Source organism: Tyto alba, unplaced genomic scaffold (assembly GCF_018691265.1).
Source record: "Tyto alba isolate M040663 unplaced genomic scaffold, T.alba_DEE_v4.0 Super-Scaffold_22, whole genome shotgun sequence".
In the NCBI taxonomy this organism is placed as follows: Eukaryota; Metazoa; Chordata; class Aves; order Strigiformes; family Tytonidae; genus Tyto; species Tyto alba.
The window spans coordinates 8429654-8447343 of record NW_024881296.1 but is presented as its reverse complement, the minus strand read 5'-3'; the positions used below and the strand labels follow the sequence as shown (position 1 = coordinate 8447343).

Here is a 17690-nt window from a genome sequence, read left to right as displayed (position 1 = left end):
GTGTTAAATATCTTCTGTAAATCAGTGACAACTTCCTGATTATATGAATTGTCTAGCATGTGCTCTTTGTCTAATAACATAAAAATCCTTTGTCCGGTAAATAGAGCCTTTTATAGAAAGATGATACAATTAAATGTGAATGAAAGAGCAGCAGCACAGACCAGTTAAGTTTCCAATTAGTTTCTGAAGCCCAAGGTAAGTTTATGAACTTGCTTATTCAGTAACATTTACCTTCTTCCTGCTGCACTTCCTTCTCCCAAGCCACCACCCTAAAAGCCATCAACTCCATCTTTGAAGAGGCTGCCCTTGCTCCAAAGCACCTTTAAAAATGGGGCTCTTCCCAGTTCTCTTTTGTACAGAAAATAAATGTGACTTGGAAATGCTTCCGCTTGCTTAAGATGCAATGAGAAAAAAGTGCTGATGGCAGGGTAAAAGAAAAGGGTGACAAATGTACATCTCCAGAGTGAACAGCCACCTTCTTGGGGGACAAAATAAATGAGATTGTGGTGATGGTACTCCCGCCAAAGTGTTAATTTTATCAGGTCAGACAACTTTTTCAGTTAAAAATGTTAATGGGCACTTTAACTGCCACTGACCTTTATGGTTCACTCTTAAATTTGTAATGGAGGAGTATATAAAAATCGATCTATAAAGCAGAATCGTTTTATTCTGACGTACTAGCCTTGACAAGGTGAGTCTTAGCGTTCCCTTTTCCCCAGTGGTTCCTTTTTTCACCGTGGACTAGGTCTTTGGGGTTTGGGTTGTTTGTTTTTTTGGTTTTTTTTTTTTTTTTTTTTTTTACTTCATGCTTCCTTTGCTCGGTGTGAGAAAGGGACAGGCACTATGGGCTTTTACCCCAACCCCCTGTGTCGTACAGGCAATGCCCGTTCGACGTTTTACGAACACCTGGACGATCCCGAGCGCCTGCTGGAACGGGGGCCGGGAGTGGCTGTAGCAGTAACAGGGAGGCGAGCGCTCGCCGGCTCGCTGCTGCCGGGTGCCGCTGCCCCGGCACGGAGGGAGGCAACGCTCGAAAGCGGGACGTGGCGGCGCCTCGGGTCTCCCTCAGGGCCGGGGCCGCCTTCCCGCCTTGCGCCCTGAGGGCGGCCGGACGCCGCGCGCGCGGGGCGGGGGCTGCGCCGCGGGAGGCGCGAGGGCGGTGGCAGCCGTTGGCCGCGGCCGCCCCGCCCCGCCCCTCCTCGCCCGTCCGCGGCCGCCGCGCCATGTGCCGCTGCCGAGCGCCGAGCCGCGCTGCCAGCAGCCGCCCTCCCCGCCTGCCGCCGCCCCCGCACGGTGAGTGCCCCGGCGGCGCCGGGCGACACCCCGCCGCTGCGCGGGAGAGGGTGTCGGGTAGGGCGAGGCGGAGTGAGGGCGGTTGGACCGGGGGCGGGCAGGGCAGGGCAGGGCAGGGCGGCCCTGGCCAAGGCGTTAATCGGGCGGGCGGGCTGGCAGCGGCGCTTCCGTGAGGGGATTTCTCTATCGCTGTGACGGCTCCGGTGTCCTGGGAAAACCCGCGGCTGCCTTCGGCAGCCCGCCTGGCCCCGCCGGCTGTTGGTAAACAACGCCGCTCTCCGCCGCACGTCGCGGAGTTACCCCGTTATCCGCAAAAGTCAGCGCCGAGCTTCGGGTTTTGTCGTTGTTGTTGTCTGCGGGGGAGGTGTGGGGTGGGGGGGGGGCATCGGCATCGTCCTTCTCCGGAAAACCTGCTCTGACCCCGGGTGCTCCTTCCCGCGGGCGGTGGTCTGGGGTCTCTGCCCAGCGCGTTATTCCTTCAGCTGGCGGGTGGGAAGCCGCCAGCAAGCGGCTGCTGTTCCTCCTGACTGCTTCGCGCTGATGGAGGAATAAATCTCACTGCCCGGGTGCTGCTGGCGGTAATTCCTCATGTGCGGTGCTGGAAACTGCTGCACAGCAAAACGGTTAAGGTAGCGCAGTAAGACAGAAAACTCAGAATAACAACTTGAAAAATGTTTCTGTCCTGCAGGTAACGAAGTGCCAAGCTTCTCAGAGGTGTTTTCCTTACTTTATATGTTACAATTCCGTTCAAATGTGTTTTAAACAGGATTTAAGTGGAATAATCAGACTTCCCCATATATTTATTTAAAAGGTCACAGCTATCCTTTCAAGTTAGCCAAAGAGGTAAAATAGTAGGTAGGTCTCATCTTGCTGTTTCAGACTTTCTGGACTGTACGTGCACGTAACCTGCATGCTGATGATAAATATATTGCATAAAAAGATTGTCCTTGTGAAATGTCACATTGTTTCAGTCATTGTTTCCATAGATTTTTAAATGTTGAGAAGCAAGATGATATTTTTGGATAAAAAATTTGGGCAAGGTGGCAAGAATTTTTGGAACTTGATAGTTGGACTGGGTACAGTACCTATGTTAGATGAAAACTGAGCTGTAGAAATTTGGCTGTTCTGCAGTTACACGATCAGCAGTTATTTTTGAAGTCACCGTATTTATGGTATTAAAGTTTATTCTCTCCTTATCGTGACCGATAGTCTTGCCTTTAATCATTACTGCTTATACCACAAAGCTTCTCCTTAGTGGATGGAATACAAAGTTGTAGTAATTTTCCATTATTTATTCGTGCAGCCGCGGGATAGAGAAAGCAAAAGGATTCCTTAGCCTCCCTCTCTGTTTACAGAGCTGTATCAGGTGGGGTGAATTTTGGACTAAGAACTGAGATAGCAGGGGCAGTTGTTCATATCTCTTTCATGCCCTGCAGATGAAGGGGAAATTACCTGTGTTGTGTGGACAGTGATGCTAGCTCAGATATCTAGTGCTTTTAGCACAAGGGTATTTTTTAAGTTTCTCTTACCTAAACAGCAACTGTAGAACTTTTTTTTTTTTTTTTTTTTCCCCCTGAAATGCCTTTGATATACCGTTTTGGCATCTAAGAGCTGTTAGGCTGTAAATTTTTGGTGTGTTTGCAATTGGATAATGAAATGTGGGGATCTTTCTGCAATTTAGAATGTGATTTGCAGGTCATTATTCAGGGATGATTCCTGAAAATGTCACTAGGATTTAGTTGCGTGGTTGGGTTAACTTTTCTATTGCGCTGCATGGCCCAAGAAGTACAGAGCTTGTGCAGAAAGTGTTCTTCTGAGTCACGAACCCCAGGTTTTCTCGTCTAGTAATTTCAGGTCCATCACTTTAGATTGCTGAAAGAAAATAGAAGGGAACAATTGGGTTTAGAGCTTTCTAGATTGATTTCTACAGGTCACTCTTGGTATGGCATTTTGAGGTTGTACTTGGAAGTGGAGGGGGGAAAACTTGCCGTGCAGCTTTTCATCCCTGTTGCTTGTAGAAATCCATACTGAAGAGCTTGAAAATTATATTTTGCTTCCATGTTACTCACATTTTCAGACTTTTTATGCATTTTACTAAGAAGTATTTATAAAGTTTGGTGAATGTAGGTTGCACTCCTTACCTCTGTGCAAGGTCAAGCTATACCTGCAAATATTTATTCAGCTTCCTGGGTTATCATAAAGTAAGTTGGCTTTTGAAGTGCTGTTGGGTACAATCTAATCTAATCTAAAAACAAATAAAGAAAAGTTGCTCTTCACAAGCATTTTTATGAGCCCTGGTGATTAAGATCTTTGGCACAATTGAGTTAGCTGCACCCAGAAAAAGGATGAAGTTTATGTGGGGTAAAAAACCTCCAAACCCCAGAAAATTCAGCTGGCTGGGAGGCTGTCACTACGCAGCTTTTGGGAGCAATGCTTTAGGAAACGGCTGGCTAGCAGGGTGTGCCAGTCAGCAGAAAATACTTGGCTGAAAAAGGCCATGTAGCTGCTGTCACTATTCTTTGTTAACGTGTTCAGTGTTCTCCTTAAAGAAAAGAGTCACAGAGTCTTGATAAATGAGCTCAGTGTGCTGCATAAAATACACAGGATAAATGAGCCCCTATATAATCTAGGTATACTGGCATGCATCAGTAACATGTTGGCTGCACGTAGTCTGATCACTAACATAGTTACTGTAACTACGGTGATTATCAGGATGTGTGTATCTATCTAACTTAATAGGGATCTGCTGGAAAAAACAACCAGGAATGAATATTAGTGAACCCAGCTGAGTAATTTCTGGTCCACGGCTTTTTAGGTAATTTAAAAGATGGAGAGATTGAGCATTAAAAAGCACAGCCAGCAGGTCAAGGGAGGTGATCCTGCCCCTCTACTCTGTGCTGGTGAGGCTCCTCCCCACCCCTACCTGGAGTTCTGCGTCCAGCTCTGGGGTCTTCAGCACAGGAAAGACACAGACCTGTTGGAAAGGGTCCAGAGGAGGCCACAAAAATGATCAGGGAATGGAGCACCTCTCCTATGAAGAAAGACTGAGAGAGTTGGGGTTGTTAAGCCTGGAGAAGAGAAGGTTCCAGGGAGACCTTACTGTTGCCTTCCAGTATTTAAAGGTGGCCTATAAGAAAGAAGGTGACAAACTTCTTAGTAGGTCCTGTTGCGATAGGACAAGGGGTATTTATTGGCTTTAAACTAAAAGAGGGTAGATTTAGACTAGATATAAAGAAGAATTTTTTTACGATGAGGGTGGTGAAACACTGGAGCAGGTTGCCCAGAGAGGTGGTAGATGCCCCATCTCTGGAAACATTCAAGGTGAGGCTGAACAGGGCTCTGAGCGACCTGAACTCGTTGAGGATGTCCCTGCTCATTGCAGGGCGGTGGGACTAGATGGCCTTTAAATGTCCTTTCCAACTCAAAACTATTCGTGATCCTATAGGCTGCCCCCCAGATACAATACAAAGCTAACTGTGCCTTCCTGGAGGTCTAAAGGCCTCGAGAATACTTGATTGTTTAAAAGGAGCTGTATTAGGCCAGAGGGTTGGAGCCATTTGTCAGGCTGCAGTCTCAAAGGAAACACCAAGAGACATCCCACGAGAGGGTGTGTGAAGGAGGAGGCTTCACATTTCAGGGGATGATTGTTCAGGGAGAGAGTGCACAATACTCTCTTGTTATTAAAACTTATTTTCTCTCCAGAGCTTTATTTCTAAGTAACAATATTATTTGATGAAAGAATATTAAGCTTAAGGATATTAAAGAATATCACAGGTCCTAAGGAGAGCAGAACCAGGTCTCAGCCAAAGCTTTGTTGGCAAAGAGGACCAGTTCATCGCAGCTGGTTTGAAAGTGAGTACAATTCTCATTGTCAACATCGCTTCATACGTAACAGGGCCTTTACTGATGCACAAATATGTACTGTATTTGTACTGTCTTTGCAGAGAGTGAGAGAAAGTAGAGGTATATGTAGCTCAGTAAGTGAAATGTGAAACAAGATAAATCAGTTTTATAAAGTTCTGGAACCAGAATTGTCTGTATGAAAAAAAGAGATTAGATACTTAAATGGATGCTAAGTATTTCCATAAATACAGTAGTTAAATATTTAAGTGCATGTAAAGGCCAGGGTAGGAGCAGGAGTTGGAACAGAACAAATGTTTGTGCTTCAGAGTATAAACAAACCTCTTACTCAGGTTAAGTGGAAATTTTCTCCAGTGGCTGAAACATCTAGTGCCAGACTTCTTCCTTTTTTAAAGTTCTTTTTATGAAGCCTCTTATTCTAATTGTTTTCTGATATCATGAAATAGTTTGACAGAGAAGATACATGTTTTCTTTTTTAAATTTTTCCCCATTTGCTGTTTCAGAATCTAAGTAAGGACATATTATGTTTGTGGCATTGTTTTGGAAACAGTTTAGATTTTTTAAAGCATTTTTGTGCCCAGTATCCTTTTTCAAATTTCCATGATGGTCTTAACTCAATTTCTTGTTCAGTAGATACTTAAAAACTAGCTGGAAGTGCTAGAAACGGTGTTCTTGCCAACTTTGCAGCCAGTGACGATTTAAATTATCTATCTCTAGTGTTTACAACTTTTATGGTTTGAGTGAATGAATTGCCAGAAAAGCTTGGGAAGTCTGGAATTCTCTAGACTGTTCATGAAGTTTCAGTTACTTAATTCAGTTTAATTTAAATGTATTATTCAAAATCAAATTTCCAATTTGCCTCTAGTCTTGGGCTTTGGCAAATGTAGAAATGTCTCTGTGACTTCATTTAGCTTTGACTTTTTTGGCTCTGTGGTCATTAGTAGTCTACTGTGGAGATTATAACAAAATTTAAATGATTCATACTTGTGGGGGTATCATTTTGTAAACACAGATAAATGTGTTTGTTCTTATCTGTATGGATAGGTTAAGACTTAAAAGCTAGAGGGCTGCATCAAACAAAAAGTCCACAGATAAGCTGTAGTTCAGAACCTCCTGCTCTTGTGAATGTCTCGTATCCTTTCCGCTTGTCCGCTGCAAGTCAAAACACATCTGAAAATTATTTGGAGGCTGCTGGTTGGTTGTGGGTTTTTGTACAGTACATGGCATTTTATGCAAAGCCAGTTCCTTCACATGTATTTAATCCCATGCCTTGTGAGGAATATGAGTTGAAAGATTGTAAACAAAGACCAAGACAGGATTAAAAAAAAAAAAAGCTACTGTGTTCTGACACAATTTTAGTTCATCAAAATGCACACAAGGGGGAAACTCATGTTCCATTCAAATGACACACACGTGTACAGAAAAATTGTTCTTTGTCTTGGCATATATTAAAGCTCTTGTTTTATTTGGCACAATTAATATATATTAAGGTAGCATTTCCCCTGCCTAGACTTAAACAAGTGCTGAAAAAGATTGTTTTGCTGCTTCAAATTAGTGTTGATCATGGTTCACCACTGTATTTGTATTCCACCATCCCTTGTTACAACACAGATTACTGATTGTAGAAAGGAGAAGAAGTGGCTATCTTTGCCTTTGAACATCTGTGTTGCAAAATCAGATCAGTTAAAAAGTTATTTCATTCTCTTTGTGGTCTGGATTGTGTCCTTCCATTGATTCTAACATGCTTAAGACATTGTATATACAATTTCTTTTTTTACAAGAGTGTTTCCTGTGTCCTACTTAATATCCTGTTTGTATCTGATACCCCAGTGTTTGGATCAGGTAAGCTATTGGGGTTCAAGAAGGGAAATTTGTGTAGTTCTAGGTGTTCACTTCATGTCCAGAATTAAGCTGGAAGTAGTCATTTTGAAAGACCTGAACTTAAAACTCTTTTGGTAGCAATACAAAATGCCTCATTTTGTGTGTTTTCTCCTGCATCCCATCTGCTTCTCACACCCTGTGTCCTTTGCATTGCTTAACTTTGTATTGGTTTCTAACGCTCGGTGCTAGATTAATCTTGCTTCAGGTGGCACTTGTGACATACCATATATACAGGACCGTAGGTGAGAGTTTGGCTGGTTGAAACCTTAGCACCTAGTCTTACTAGGTAACATAACTAGTCCAGGACCTGTCTAGGTCATCTGTATCCTGTCTTATGTTTCTTTCCATGGGCGCTTAGCCCAACTTCGAGTGACTTCCAAACAGTAACTGCTACTTGTGCTGGACCACCACTGCATAATGGTGTCAGCAAAAGGTCTGCTAACATGCAGACCACCTAGGGTATATATGTTGTAAATTTATTTGAAGTTCAAATATAGTCATCGTGACTAATCTGGTAAAGATGCCGAGGACTGAATGATAAGGAGCTGATTTACCCTCAAGCCCTCGGGGAGTAGCAGTGCAAGAAAACCAAGCACTGACATACCTTAATTAGATGTCCCTCCCCAAGAGCTGCAGATGTATTAAAAAAAAAAATAATGCATTCCTATATTGTATAGTATACTGTCCTGGTTTTTAGTCGTCATCTTTAGATCTCACTGGGGTTGTGTAAGCAAAAAGTTGGAAACCACTGCATTTTCTTCTTCATCTATTACCTCATTTCTAAAGTCCTTAAATCTATAGTCAGAATTTCGCCTCGTTCTCTATCTTAAAATTTCTCTCTCTCTGATGCTGTGAGAGCAGTGTGGCATTCATTTCCATTGCACACATTTCTGAACTTTTTTTCATGTTACCAGGTGTAACTGGGGTATGGAGCCAAACTGCCTAATGGCTGCAAGGTCAGTTTGTGAACAGCTGTTCTGCGTTGGCAATCTGAACCAGGGCAACCATTTCTACACCGAAATAATGGCCATGTACTCTGTATTTGTATGTTGTTTGCAGAATTCAGATTGAACACTGGCAGTGGAGGATGCAAATATGTAATGCAGTAAGGTGCTATTGAACAAGAGAGCAGAAATAAATGTTGTCTGGTTTGTATTTGTGACCTACAGGCTGGCAGTGTCAATGTGGTGTGCAAGGGTTGGTTAGATTTCAGGTAACTGTTCTCTCACTAATTGCTGTATTTGCTACCTATACTTTTAAATTGTCTCAACTTTGTCTCTTCTAGGAAAAACAAAATGAAGGAACTAGTGTCAAACAGTACAGCCAATATATCTCAAGCCAGAAAAGCTGTGGAGCAATTAAAAATGGAAGCATACATGGATAGGATGAAGGTAAACTTAGACTTATTGTTGATGTTTTGAATTCACTCACTAGTTTGTGGCACAGCCTCCCTTTAATATTGCAGAAGGACTCGATCAGCTTAAGTAAAAAGTCTGTGTTGAGCTATAAAACAATATTCAGTGCTGTGAATTGGTTACGTACTACCTGCTTGGTTCTAGTGAAGCGATTTCTGAAGACTGGCTTCTAGTCTGCTTCTGTATGAGTGCCTTTTACGTCTGTCAGAAGTGGTATTTTGTGAAATACTTAAAACCAGCTGGCAGATGAGCAGGTGCTCTTTGTCACCCATAGCTGAGTGTAAGTGCAGCTCAAGTTTCTCTGTTTTTCTCTTTTTTAATATCTGGAATAAGTCTGTAAGATACTGCAATACTTTTGAATAATAATGAGAAGAGCTGAATTGCTTTGATTTGATTTGTTTTAGCACAGACGTTATTGCACAAAAAATATGCATGATTGCAATGTTCAGTTATGATTCTGCACACTTGATAGCCTGTTGTATGTGAAGATTTGGTTTTATTATGCCTCTACATGTATGTGGATTAAATATTTTAACTAAAGGCAATATTAAATGGAAGTTCTCAACATTTTTAACCAGAAAAGTCTGTGGATTATTCTTCCCTGTCATTCTGCCTTCTACTAGGCAAAAATTTTTTACATTAATCGAGCACTTAAAAGCTAATAATGTCATAGAAAGTTTTAATAATGCAATGATCATCTATTTTTTTGTTCTCTCTTTGCCTCTGAAAATAAGGAATAATCATTTGGCTGAAAAATCCAGCCTCTACAAGTAAGAAGAGTTTAGCGATGGAAAGGAATGCATTTAAATAATCAGTTTGCAAACAACTGTAACTGAGTTGTTACAGACTATAACTGTTTGTAACTGAGGTTACAAACCCACTGAGACAGTTTAGAAGTGTTGTACATTAAATTCTTTATGTAGTCTTAACTCAGTCCGACCATTCATCCTGTGTGCTGAAGTTCTGCATGTAGTCAGCATTGGGGGCAATAGTATATAATTACAATTTTTAAATAGTGTCAGATAATAAACTCATTAATCAGAAAGTATTTGTCATTCAGAAATATTAGTGCAATTCACATGAGTAGTCAATCTTGCTCATATGAAAATATAAATTTCATATCACAGTTTTTAGCAATATCTTGTCATTGAATTTGCAGAACTACAGTTTCTATCTTGCATAGTGTCTTGACAAATTGATTGTGTAATAGATGCCTGTTCACAGGGACAGATATTCCTATTTCCTTCAGTAAGGGGAGGTCTGCCTTTTCAGTGTTCAGTGGGGTCAGTCCCCTGATTCAGGTCATATTGCAGCAGCATGAACCACAGAACTGACAAGAAGGGAATGGGAGTGCCTGAGTGGCAGAGGAAAGGGTTGGAAAAATATGGCCCGGTTTATTGGAATTTGAAATTGTTGATACTTAGTAGATTGTCTTAAACTTGTTTTTATATAATCAGTGGTAGCTTTCACTTACCACATCATTAGCTAGGTTATGCAGATAGCTTCATTAGTTAGATGTATAATGTTCTTAATTACATACGTAAGAAAGACATAAGTTATTTTTACGGTTTAGTTTAATTAAAAAGAACACAGTTATTAGCAAGTGTGCCAGACCTAAAAAACAAAGAGCTTGAAAGTGCAATTATTTCACCTTTCAAAACACCTTGGGACTGAAAAAGCCCCAAAGAAAATCTGGTGTGTTTCAGTATTCTGGGATTTCCTATAGTAACATAAACCAAATACAATTAGCGAAATGTTTATTGATTTCTATAATTTCTTTTAACAAGTATATGAGAGATTGTGAGAAGAGGTCGGTTGTCTCTTTATTCCCTCTAGATTTGCTTTGCCTTTTAATCTTGAAACAGCTAAGTCTCTGTTTCATTGTAGCCAAATTTTACCAAGATACTTTCCAGCGGTTTCAACAAGAGAATTTGAGTTCTTGGAACATAACTGTAAAGGCAGAGAAATTAACTTATTTCCTTTTTTTCTGGTGTTTTGCATCTGCTTAAACTAGTTAGACATTTAACCAAAGATCAGTGCTTTCAAAATGATTTAATTAAACACTGTTTAGCAAGTAGCTATAGCCAAGTAGTTATTCCCATAATAGACAAGACCACATTGTTGACGTTAAAAAGGTGCCTGTGTTGTTGACTGGGGAAATCAAAAGTAACAGCTCACTTTTCTACTACAGAGGCACTTGGTTTTCTATGCACAGTAGCTGCTAGAGCCAGCAAGAGTTGGGTCTGCTCAGTTAAAATCTTGTAGTTAGAAACATGTAGTTGCTCTTCCCCTGCTGTGTTCTGGATTTTTCAACTGATTTAAAAATCAACTCCTATAGCCAGCCAGAGCAGCAAGCAGTGCAGTGTTTTGAGGTTCCACAAACAACTCACTGTTGAGGTATGAAAGAAACAGGACAACTTAAAAGGGGGGGATGAAGTTATTGGTGCACTGATTGGTAGCTGGAAGGAGTATTACTGTGGTGGGTTTTTGTAAACTGTAAGAATGCCAGAAGGATTGTCATTTGAACCTGCCTTACTTGCCCACAGAGGAACAGCTAGAATTATATTGGAGAAGTAAGTAGAAACCAGGAGGAATAGGCTCCAAGCTAGGAAACATCAAATTAAACTAGATGAACAGTGGCCTCATGACTAGTCATATAATGCATCTTCTAAAGATGCAAGCAGTAAAGTTGAGAAAACAAAGGTAATATTGGTGTTTTATCAGTTGTCCCCAGAATAACGTAATTTAATCGCTTTGCAAGCAGAAGAGCAAGGAGGAGTGCATTGACATTTAAGAATCTTGGTGTATCAGTTATTATTCCATTTTAATTTTTGTTAAGAAGGTAGAAAATATTCCTAACTGGTTCTGAGTAGTGTTGGGAGAGAAGCAGTGGGGTTGCCAGTAGGTGTGTGTGAATGTCTTTGTTTTAGAGGTAAAGGATAAGCAGAGTGGGTGTCGTAGCAAGGATGGTAATTAGTCACAATCCATGACAAGACAGATGACATAGTAATTGCAGCATTTTGTCCTGTCAGTGCAGCTTATAATTATTAGTGCAGCTAACAGGATTATGTTCTAACTTTGGCTGTTTTTATCACCTCTGTTATTCTGAAATATAATGGTAAAATTCCACAGTCCTCCTGAGACTAATTCTTTAAAGCATCAGGGTTGAGTGTTTTGTTGTGTTTTTTCCTTCTGGTAGTTTGACAACCAGATTTATTTTTCACTACCCAGAATAAAAATAGTTGTATAAAATGTGGGATTGGCATGATACCTATATACTCCATCCTCTCTATCTATGCACTTTAAAAGATTAAAAAAAAAAATGAAATGTTAACTTTCTGTTAGAATTCATCAATCAAACTGGAATCTCATTTTTTAGCCACTTCTGCAATACGTATAAATTACTTTGAATCTGCAGACCAAGCTGTATTGTGTAGGAGAGTTGAAATGATAAATGTGTTAGCTTCATTTGAATATTCAAATTACACGCATTTATTTTAATTCTTGATAAAAGCTATTCTGAAACTGTCCAACAGCATTCAGCTACTAATAAACCTAACGGTGAGTAAAACCTATGATAGAGTGGCCTTCATTTAACTTCCTCAGTGACGCAAAGAGGACGATGAGCACGTTTGTTTTGTACAGTAACAAACCACAGTACTGGCCGTTAGGCAACCTCTGTGCGCCGACGTGCGCTAAAGCAGCCGTCTCTGCTGTGGCCTTAATGCGATGCTCAGTGCAGAGGTCTTCTGCCACTGTTGTTCTGAATAATAACGCTGAGCAGGAAACTTGCTGGAGGCAACACTGTAGTTTGCTCTTTTTTTTTGGCCACAGTTCTGGCTCGGCCAGCACTGCACACAGCCACGGGAACCGATGCGTTCATTGCTGGAATGGGATCAGCTAACTGAACTCCCCTTAGAGAGTGGTCACTATCGCACCGTGCAAGCCTGAGCAACTCCACGTCTAGGGGAGAAATGGCCATAATTCACTCTTATAACTACCGTAATGACCACAGGAGGATTTCTCCTCCCCAGACCTTTCTTTTTTGAAAGCGTGAAAATACATGGCCTAGTACAGGTTTAATTTGTGACAATGTGTTGAAATGTGATCATGTTCCTCGGTCCCTTGTTGCACGTTTATTTTCGTCTAAATCGTACTAGGGTTTGTCTAAAAGCAAACTAATTGGTGATTTAAACACTGTGAAGTTGAAGAAAGTGCTTGCTCTGCTTCATAGCATTCCTACCAGCACTAGAGGACAAGTTAGATAGAAAAATTTATGTTATGCTTTTGCTAGTGAAAATCCTTTTTATCGTTATGTGATGTCAAAGCACAGTAATATATAAACAGTTACGAAGTGATATCACTAGGTTTATCTCTTATAAGAAAGATGATTGAAATTGTACTCCTCTTGCATTGGATGAAAAGCAATGTACTTGGGCCGATGTTGCTTATCAATACATGGAACAAACAAGATACGTATGGGAAGGTTGGTCTGTTGAAGTCCAGTGTTGATTCCCTGCTTCTGTAGGGTCAGTCTACTTAAAAAGGTTGTTGGTTTCATGAATAAAATGACTTATTAATTAGCTTAATAATTGAAGATGAAATGTGCTGGGGATAAACCCTGTCTCTGGGACCCAGAGAATTAGACTAGGTCTCCATTAAGTTTTGTGGTCGTAACGTTTATTATGACATAGCACTGAAAATGTCATCGAGCTTTTTGTTAGCGCCCGCAGTTCTGAGTTTGACTTGTTCTGTTTGAATGCAAGAGGTCAGGACCAGCTAATAATTAGAGCACAGAACTGCCTTAGCTTGAGACATGCAGCTGAGCTTGAAGTACAATAGAAAAGTTAAAATGTATCTGTTCAATAATTATGAATGTATTGGTGATTGTCATTACTTGAAAATACTTCCACAAAATGCTGTGCTGGTATGTTCCACCTAACGTTACTGGAAGCATACTAATCTCTTCAGTGGATACATTCTATGTTTATGCTTTGCTGGAGTACAGCGTAGGGCGTTAGCAAAGAAAAGTATGTTTTCTGTCTTTTGATCCTTTTGGGGGCTTGACACCAATTTCATAGTCTGTCTACATTGTGCCTTTCGTCGGAGAATCTGCTTTTTAAAAATTCACAAGTAAATTTAAATTAAAACTGGGAATATGATAGGATTCCTAAGTTTTCTGTTTGTTCATTGCAGTTCTACCCCTCTATTCTAGGCAGTGCCCTCACACCCTAAGCCTCATTCTTTGGTCATTGCCTAGCAAGTAGCTAGTTGAAGTATATCTGAAAATTACAGTCCTTTCTTTGTACTTTGAAGTCTGTCATTTTCCACACGTTTTTGTTTGACCTGCTTCTCTCTTGAGAAACACTGGTCTTTCTGAATATCTCTGCTGATTTTCTCAGCTTAGTGCTCAGTCTCCTGCTTCGCATTGGCTCATCGATCTGTTGTTCACATGTAGTGTGTCTCTGCCCACCCTTTTGTCTTACAGGCCAATTCAAAGGCAAACTAATTTTAAATAACCTAAACACCCTTGCTTCCTCTGCTAGGAGGATTTTCTGTTCTGGCATGCCAACCGTAGGTACTTCATGGGTTTAAGCATTCTACAAAGGCATGTTTTAGGGGATATTTAAAAAATAAAAAGTCAGTTATTTTCTTATGGAGGTTAATTTAAATTTCACACAAATCATGATTCAACATCCATTGACCTTGTAGGTCTAATCTGAAGCCTACTACAGGCTGCATTCATGCCAAAGCGAGCAGGGTGTGGGGAAGCTAAAGCTAACAGTGGTGACACACCTGCTAGAAAAATACCAGAAACCTGATTTGTTTTTCCTCTTCACTGTGGTTGTGCAAACGTGCTGACCTCACTGTTTGACTTGGGAGAAGCTGTCATGGTGCTCAGAGAAAAGACTTTTTTTGTAAAGACTTCCTATCTCATTTTCTCAACTATCATAATACTGAAAACACAATAATTAAGCAAAGTGAAGAGATACAGATAATTGTAAATATCTTGCTGAGCAGAACAAAATATTTCGTATATACATTCTAAATTCTTGAAAAAATGAGTCACAGTGGCCTAATGTCACCAATATTCTTATGGCACAAAGCTGCAAAGGTTACAAGGCTTCAGCTATGGCTGAAATGGTTTAATATTTCATTTTTCATTTCATGCAAAATACCTCGTATGTCAACACACTGTTACCTTTCTGTAGGACTTTTCAGTAAGCACAAACCAACATTCTGAACTTTAGAATTGTTAATTTTAGAAGTATAAAAATATTAAGACAAAAAATATTGAAGTAATGCTCAAATTTAAATTAATCCTATGAATACAGTACTACTAATAATAACTTACTATGCAGAAGATACTAGTCTGACTTGGCTAAAAAGAGCAATATTTCACTTAAATGAGAACTATGACACATGATGATCAAGTTTTGCTCCTGATTTATTATTTCTTTTTAATCCCAAGGTCATGTGCTTAAAGAACCTTTTGTTTGTTTGTTTTCCATCCAGAGGAGCAAAGAGTAGAGAGAGTATTTGTGGAAATCCTTGCAAACAATGACTGGGAATAAGTGCTGAAGCAGGCAACCCATACAGAAACACAAGATTCAGGGAGAATCCCTATTGGTTATGGGCCATTAGCATATAGGGGTTTTAATGAGTATATGCTCCTGACCATCCTTCTGATGGAGAGGAACAGCTGACCATGAATCATATAAATTGATGCCATCTGACATCACCATGTTAAATAAAATGCATATAAGGATTACTAGGCCTAGTAAGAGAAAATTCAGAGTTGTGATCTCTAGTAATTTAAAGGATAAACCAATCTACTCCTATTTTATGAGAGCCTCCATTGTCATGTGTTATATGAAGAATATTTATGCAATGCTGATTGGTTCAGAATTAAGTGTTACAGTAGTTCTCTCTTCTCTTCTATTAGGTATCCAAGGCTGCAGCAGATTTATTGGCATATTGCGATGCTCATATTGCAGAAGATCCCCTTATTATTCCAGTGCCTGCATCTGAAAACCCCTTTAGGGAGAAGAAACTCTTTTGTACTATCCTTTGAGTCAGTTTTCGATTAAAAATGTCTTCTGCCAAAATTTGGTATCAGTGTTGCATGCTTTTAGTTTTAGCATTTTTCCTTCAGATGTCAATACTTAGCCTATAGCTACAATATTTTTAGAAGGTAATGCATTTTCTGGTAAAAAATAAAAATTTTAAAACAGAATCCTACAAAATTCAAGGTAATCCTTATATTTCAGACCAATGTTCAAGTTTGATTTCAGTTCTTCATAAAGGTTCTTTTGGTCTTAATGAAAGTATTAAGTACAGTATCAAATTGTAGATCTCTTTGCCAGTCATAGATTTTTCTGAGACCTAAATGGGCTATACTGATTCTGAAGCTATTTTTAACATTCTTGTTTTCTTTGGAAGGTGAATTTAACTCATTTGGCTTTACAAATTTATATCTAAAAAGCGTAGTGTGACCTTTCCTCCAGTAGCACTATGTAGGAAGAAATGCCGGCGATTTACGATGTTTGGAACGATGAGTCTTACAGAGTGAGTGGTGTTTATAAATATGTTTTGTGAAGACTGTAATAAACTTGACTACAAAACCAATATCAGTAAAGCAACACTGTAACTACAAGCAAAATGAAGATGTATAGTTACACACCAGGACTGCATCAATAAAACTGTAGAAAAATGTGGCTGCTTGTATCTTATTTTAAATGATAATGATTCAAATTATTTTTGGAAGTAAACTGAACTGTAATATATCAGCTGTTCCTAAGGGTCTTAGCGGAGAGTGTAAATCTGCCCTGATCAGTACATGTTCTGAGCAGCTCTCTACATGATTTTTGCCCATAACAGTAAGACTTTATGGGGATGGAGAGTAAAGGCAAATGAGTGGTGGTGCAGAACATGCGGTGAGACCACCGCGCCATCAACAGCCGCTACGTTTGTATAAGCTGTAGCCACAGATTAGTTGTGAGATAAGTTACCAGCAAGTCGTTTGTGGCGGTTCTGGGAGGTTTTTTGTTTTGACTTTATTCCAGGTGCAGCAAGAGGAAAAGAATGACGTATGGAATATGACTGATCTGTCTTCTTCGGTAAGTAAAAATAAGCTCAATCAAGGTATTGGATAGAAACAGCTGTTACATTGTAGATCTTTTTTTTAAAGTTCTCCTTAAAAAAGAAAGTGAAAGCTCCTCTCTGATGTATTAAGAGAGTTTCCTCACTGCAGTACTTCGTATGTACAGTGTGACAATATGCTGGAAGTGTCACTCCTTGGAAATGCCTGTGAAGTCAGCCCCACACCTCAGGCAGGAGACAATCTTGTTGGAGCACTGCACTAGTCTGTCTGAGTCAAGGCTCTGAACAGCGACCTATAACGAAGCATGCTTCCTCCACGCAATCTTGTATTCCATGAGCATCTTAAATACTTGCAAGGTAAAGACTAACTGTGGGCCTTGCTATATACTTAAATGCTGAATTTAGATGCTAAAAAGGGGCAGTTTGGTGAATGAAGCCGTTTGCATTTAGCCCAAAGTGCGTGTACCCGCTCCAGCTTATATTTAGCAGTTTCCAGCAACGTTTGCTGCGCTGTTTCGTGCAGTGGGAATACAAGATGTTTGCATCATCCAGATTTTTTCTTTGCCAATTCACTTGGATAATGTGCTGCACCCAACTGCGTTTGGCTGTCAGTCCAGTCACGCAAGCCAGGTGGCTTTGGGCTGCGGTTCTGCTGCCAGCCAGCTTGTTCACCACGTCTGCCTAACGTGGAACCGCTGTGTTAATTTACTACTTGTAATAGTATTGTAAAAAAATATTCCTTCTGACCAGTAGGTTTTGGGGATGTCTTTCATGTAAAGGTTTGGGTTTTGGCAGCTGAAGACATCAGTATTGGAGTGGGCACAGAGCTGCTTCACAGTACCTGTTCTGAAAAGCATTCAGTTGTTGACCAGCTCTTGTCTTGGCTAGGTTTGTCTGGTTGCTATTTCAAAGTTTTCAGCTTAATATTCCCCATCCTAACTTTTAACAAGACTGTTTGTTAATGTGTGGCATGTTGAGCTTTACTCCGGGAGGTAGAGAAATACGCTTTAGCTAACAGAGTGGCTATCTTATTGACAGTGAAATAAATATGGCTTTCTGAAAATATTTGTTGAAAAGGAGCAACAAAATGCCTAATAAGGTTCTTTGGGGAATCCTTCTTACACTGTACATGATTTG

The 17690-nt window shown here is 40.3% G+C and overlaps 1 protein-coding gene across 4 annotated transcripts; it reads left to right on the top strand.

Moving 5' to 3' along the window:
* Window positions 1-1191: 1191 nt before the first annotated feature.
* Window positions 1192-16168, top strand: GNG4 (G protein subunit gamma 4). 4 transcript variants are annotated; one of them, XM_042796214.1, is made up of 3 exons: window positions 1192-1293; window positions 8321-8426; window positions 15397-16168. In XM_042796214.1, the coding sequence occupies exons 2-3, from the start codon at window positions 8331-8333 to the stop codon at window positions 15523-15525; spliced, it is 225 nt and encodes a 74-aa protein (XP_042652148.1). In that variant the 5' UTR covers window positions 1192-1293; window positions 8321-8330; the 3' UTR covers window positions 15526-16168. The 4 variants fall into 4 exon arrangements, with proteins under 4 accessions (XP_042652148.1, XP_032865497.1, XP_032865515.1 ...); XM_033009606.2 differs by lacking the exon at window positions 1192-1293 and adding an exon at window positions 1422-1554; XM_033009624.2 differs by lacking the exon at window positions 1192-1293 and adding an exon at window positions 1998-2148.
* Window positions 16169-17690: the final 1522 nt, after the last annotated feature.

Excerpts from the sequence above, each read along its gene's own strand:
- GNG4 (XM_042796214.1), top strand. The coding sequence starts at position 8,331 with ATGAAGGAACTAGTGTCAAACAGTACAGCCAATATATCTCAAGCCAGA. Across the intron at positions 8,427-15,396 it reads CATACATGGATAGGATGAAG|GTATCCAAGGCTGCAGCAGA; the intron begins GTAAACTTAGAC and ends CTCTTCTATTAG.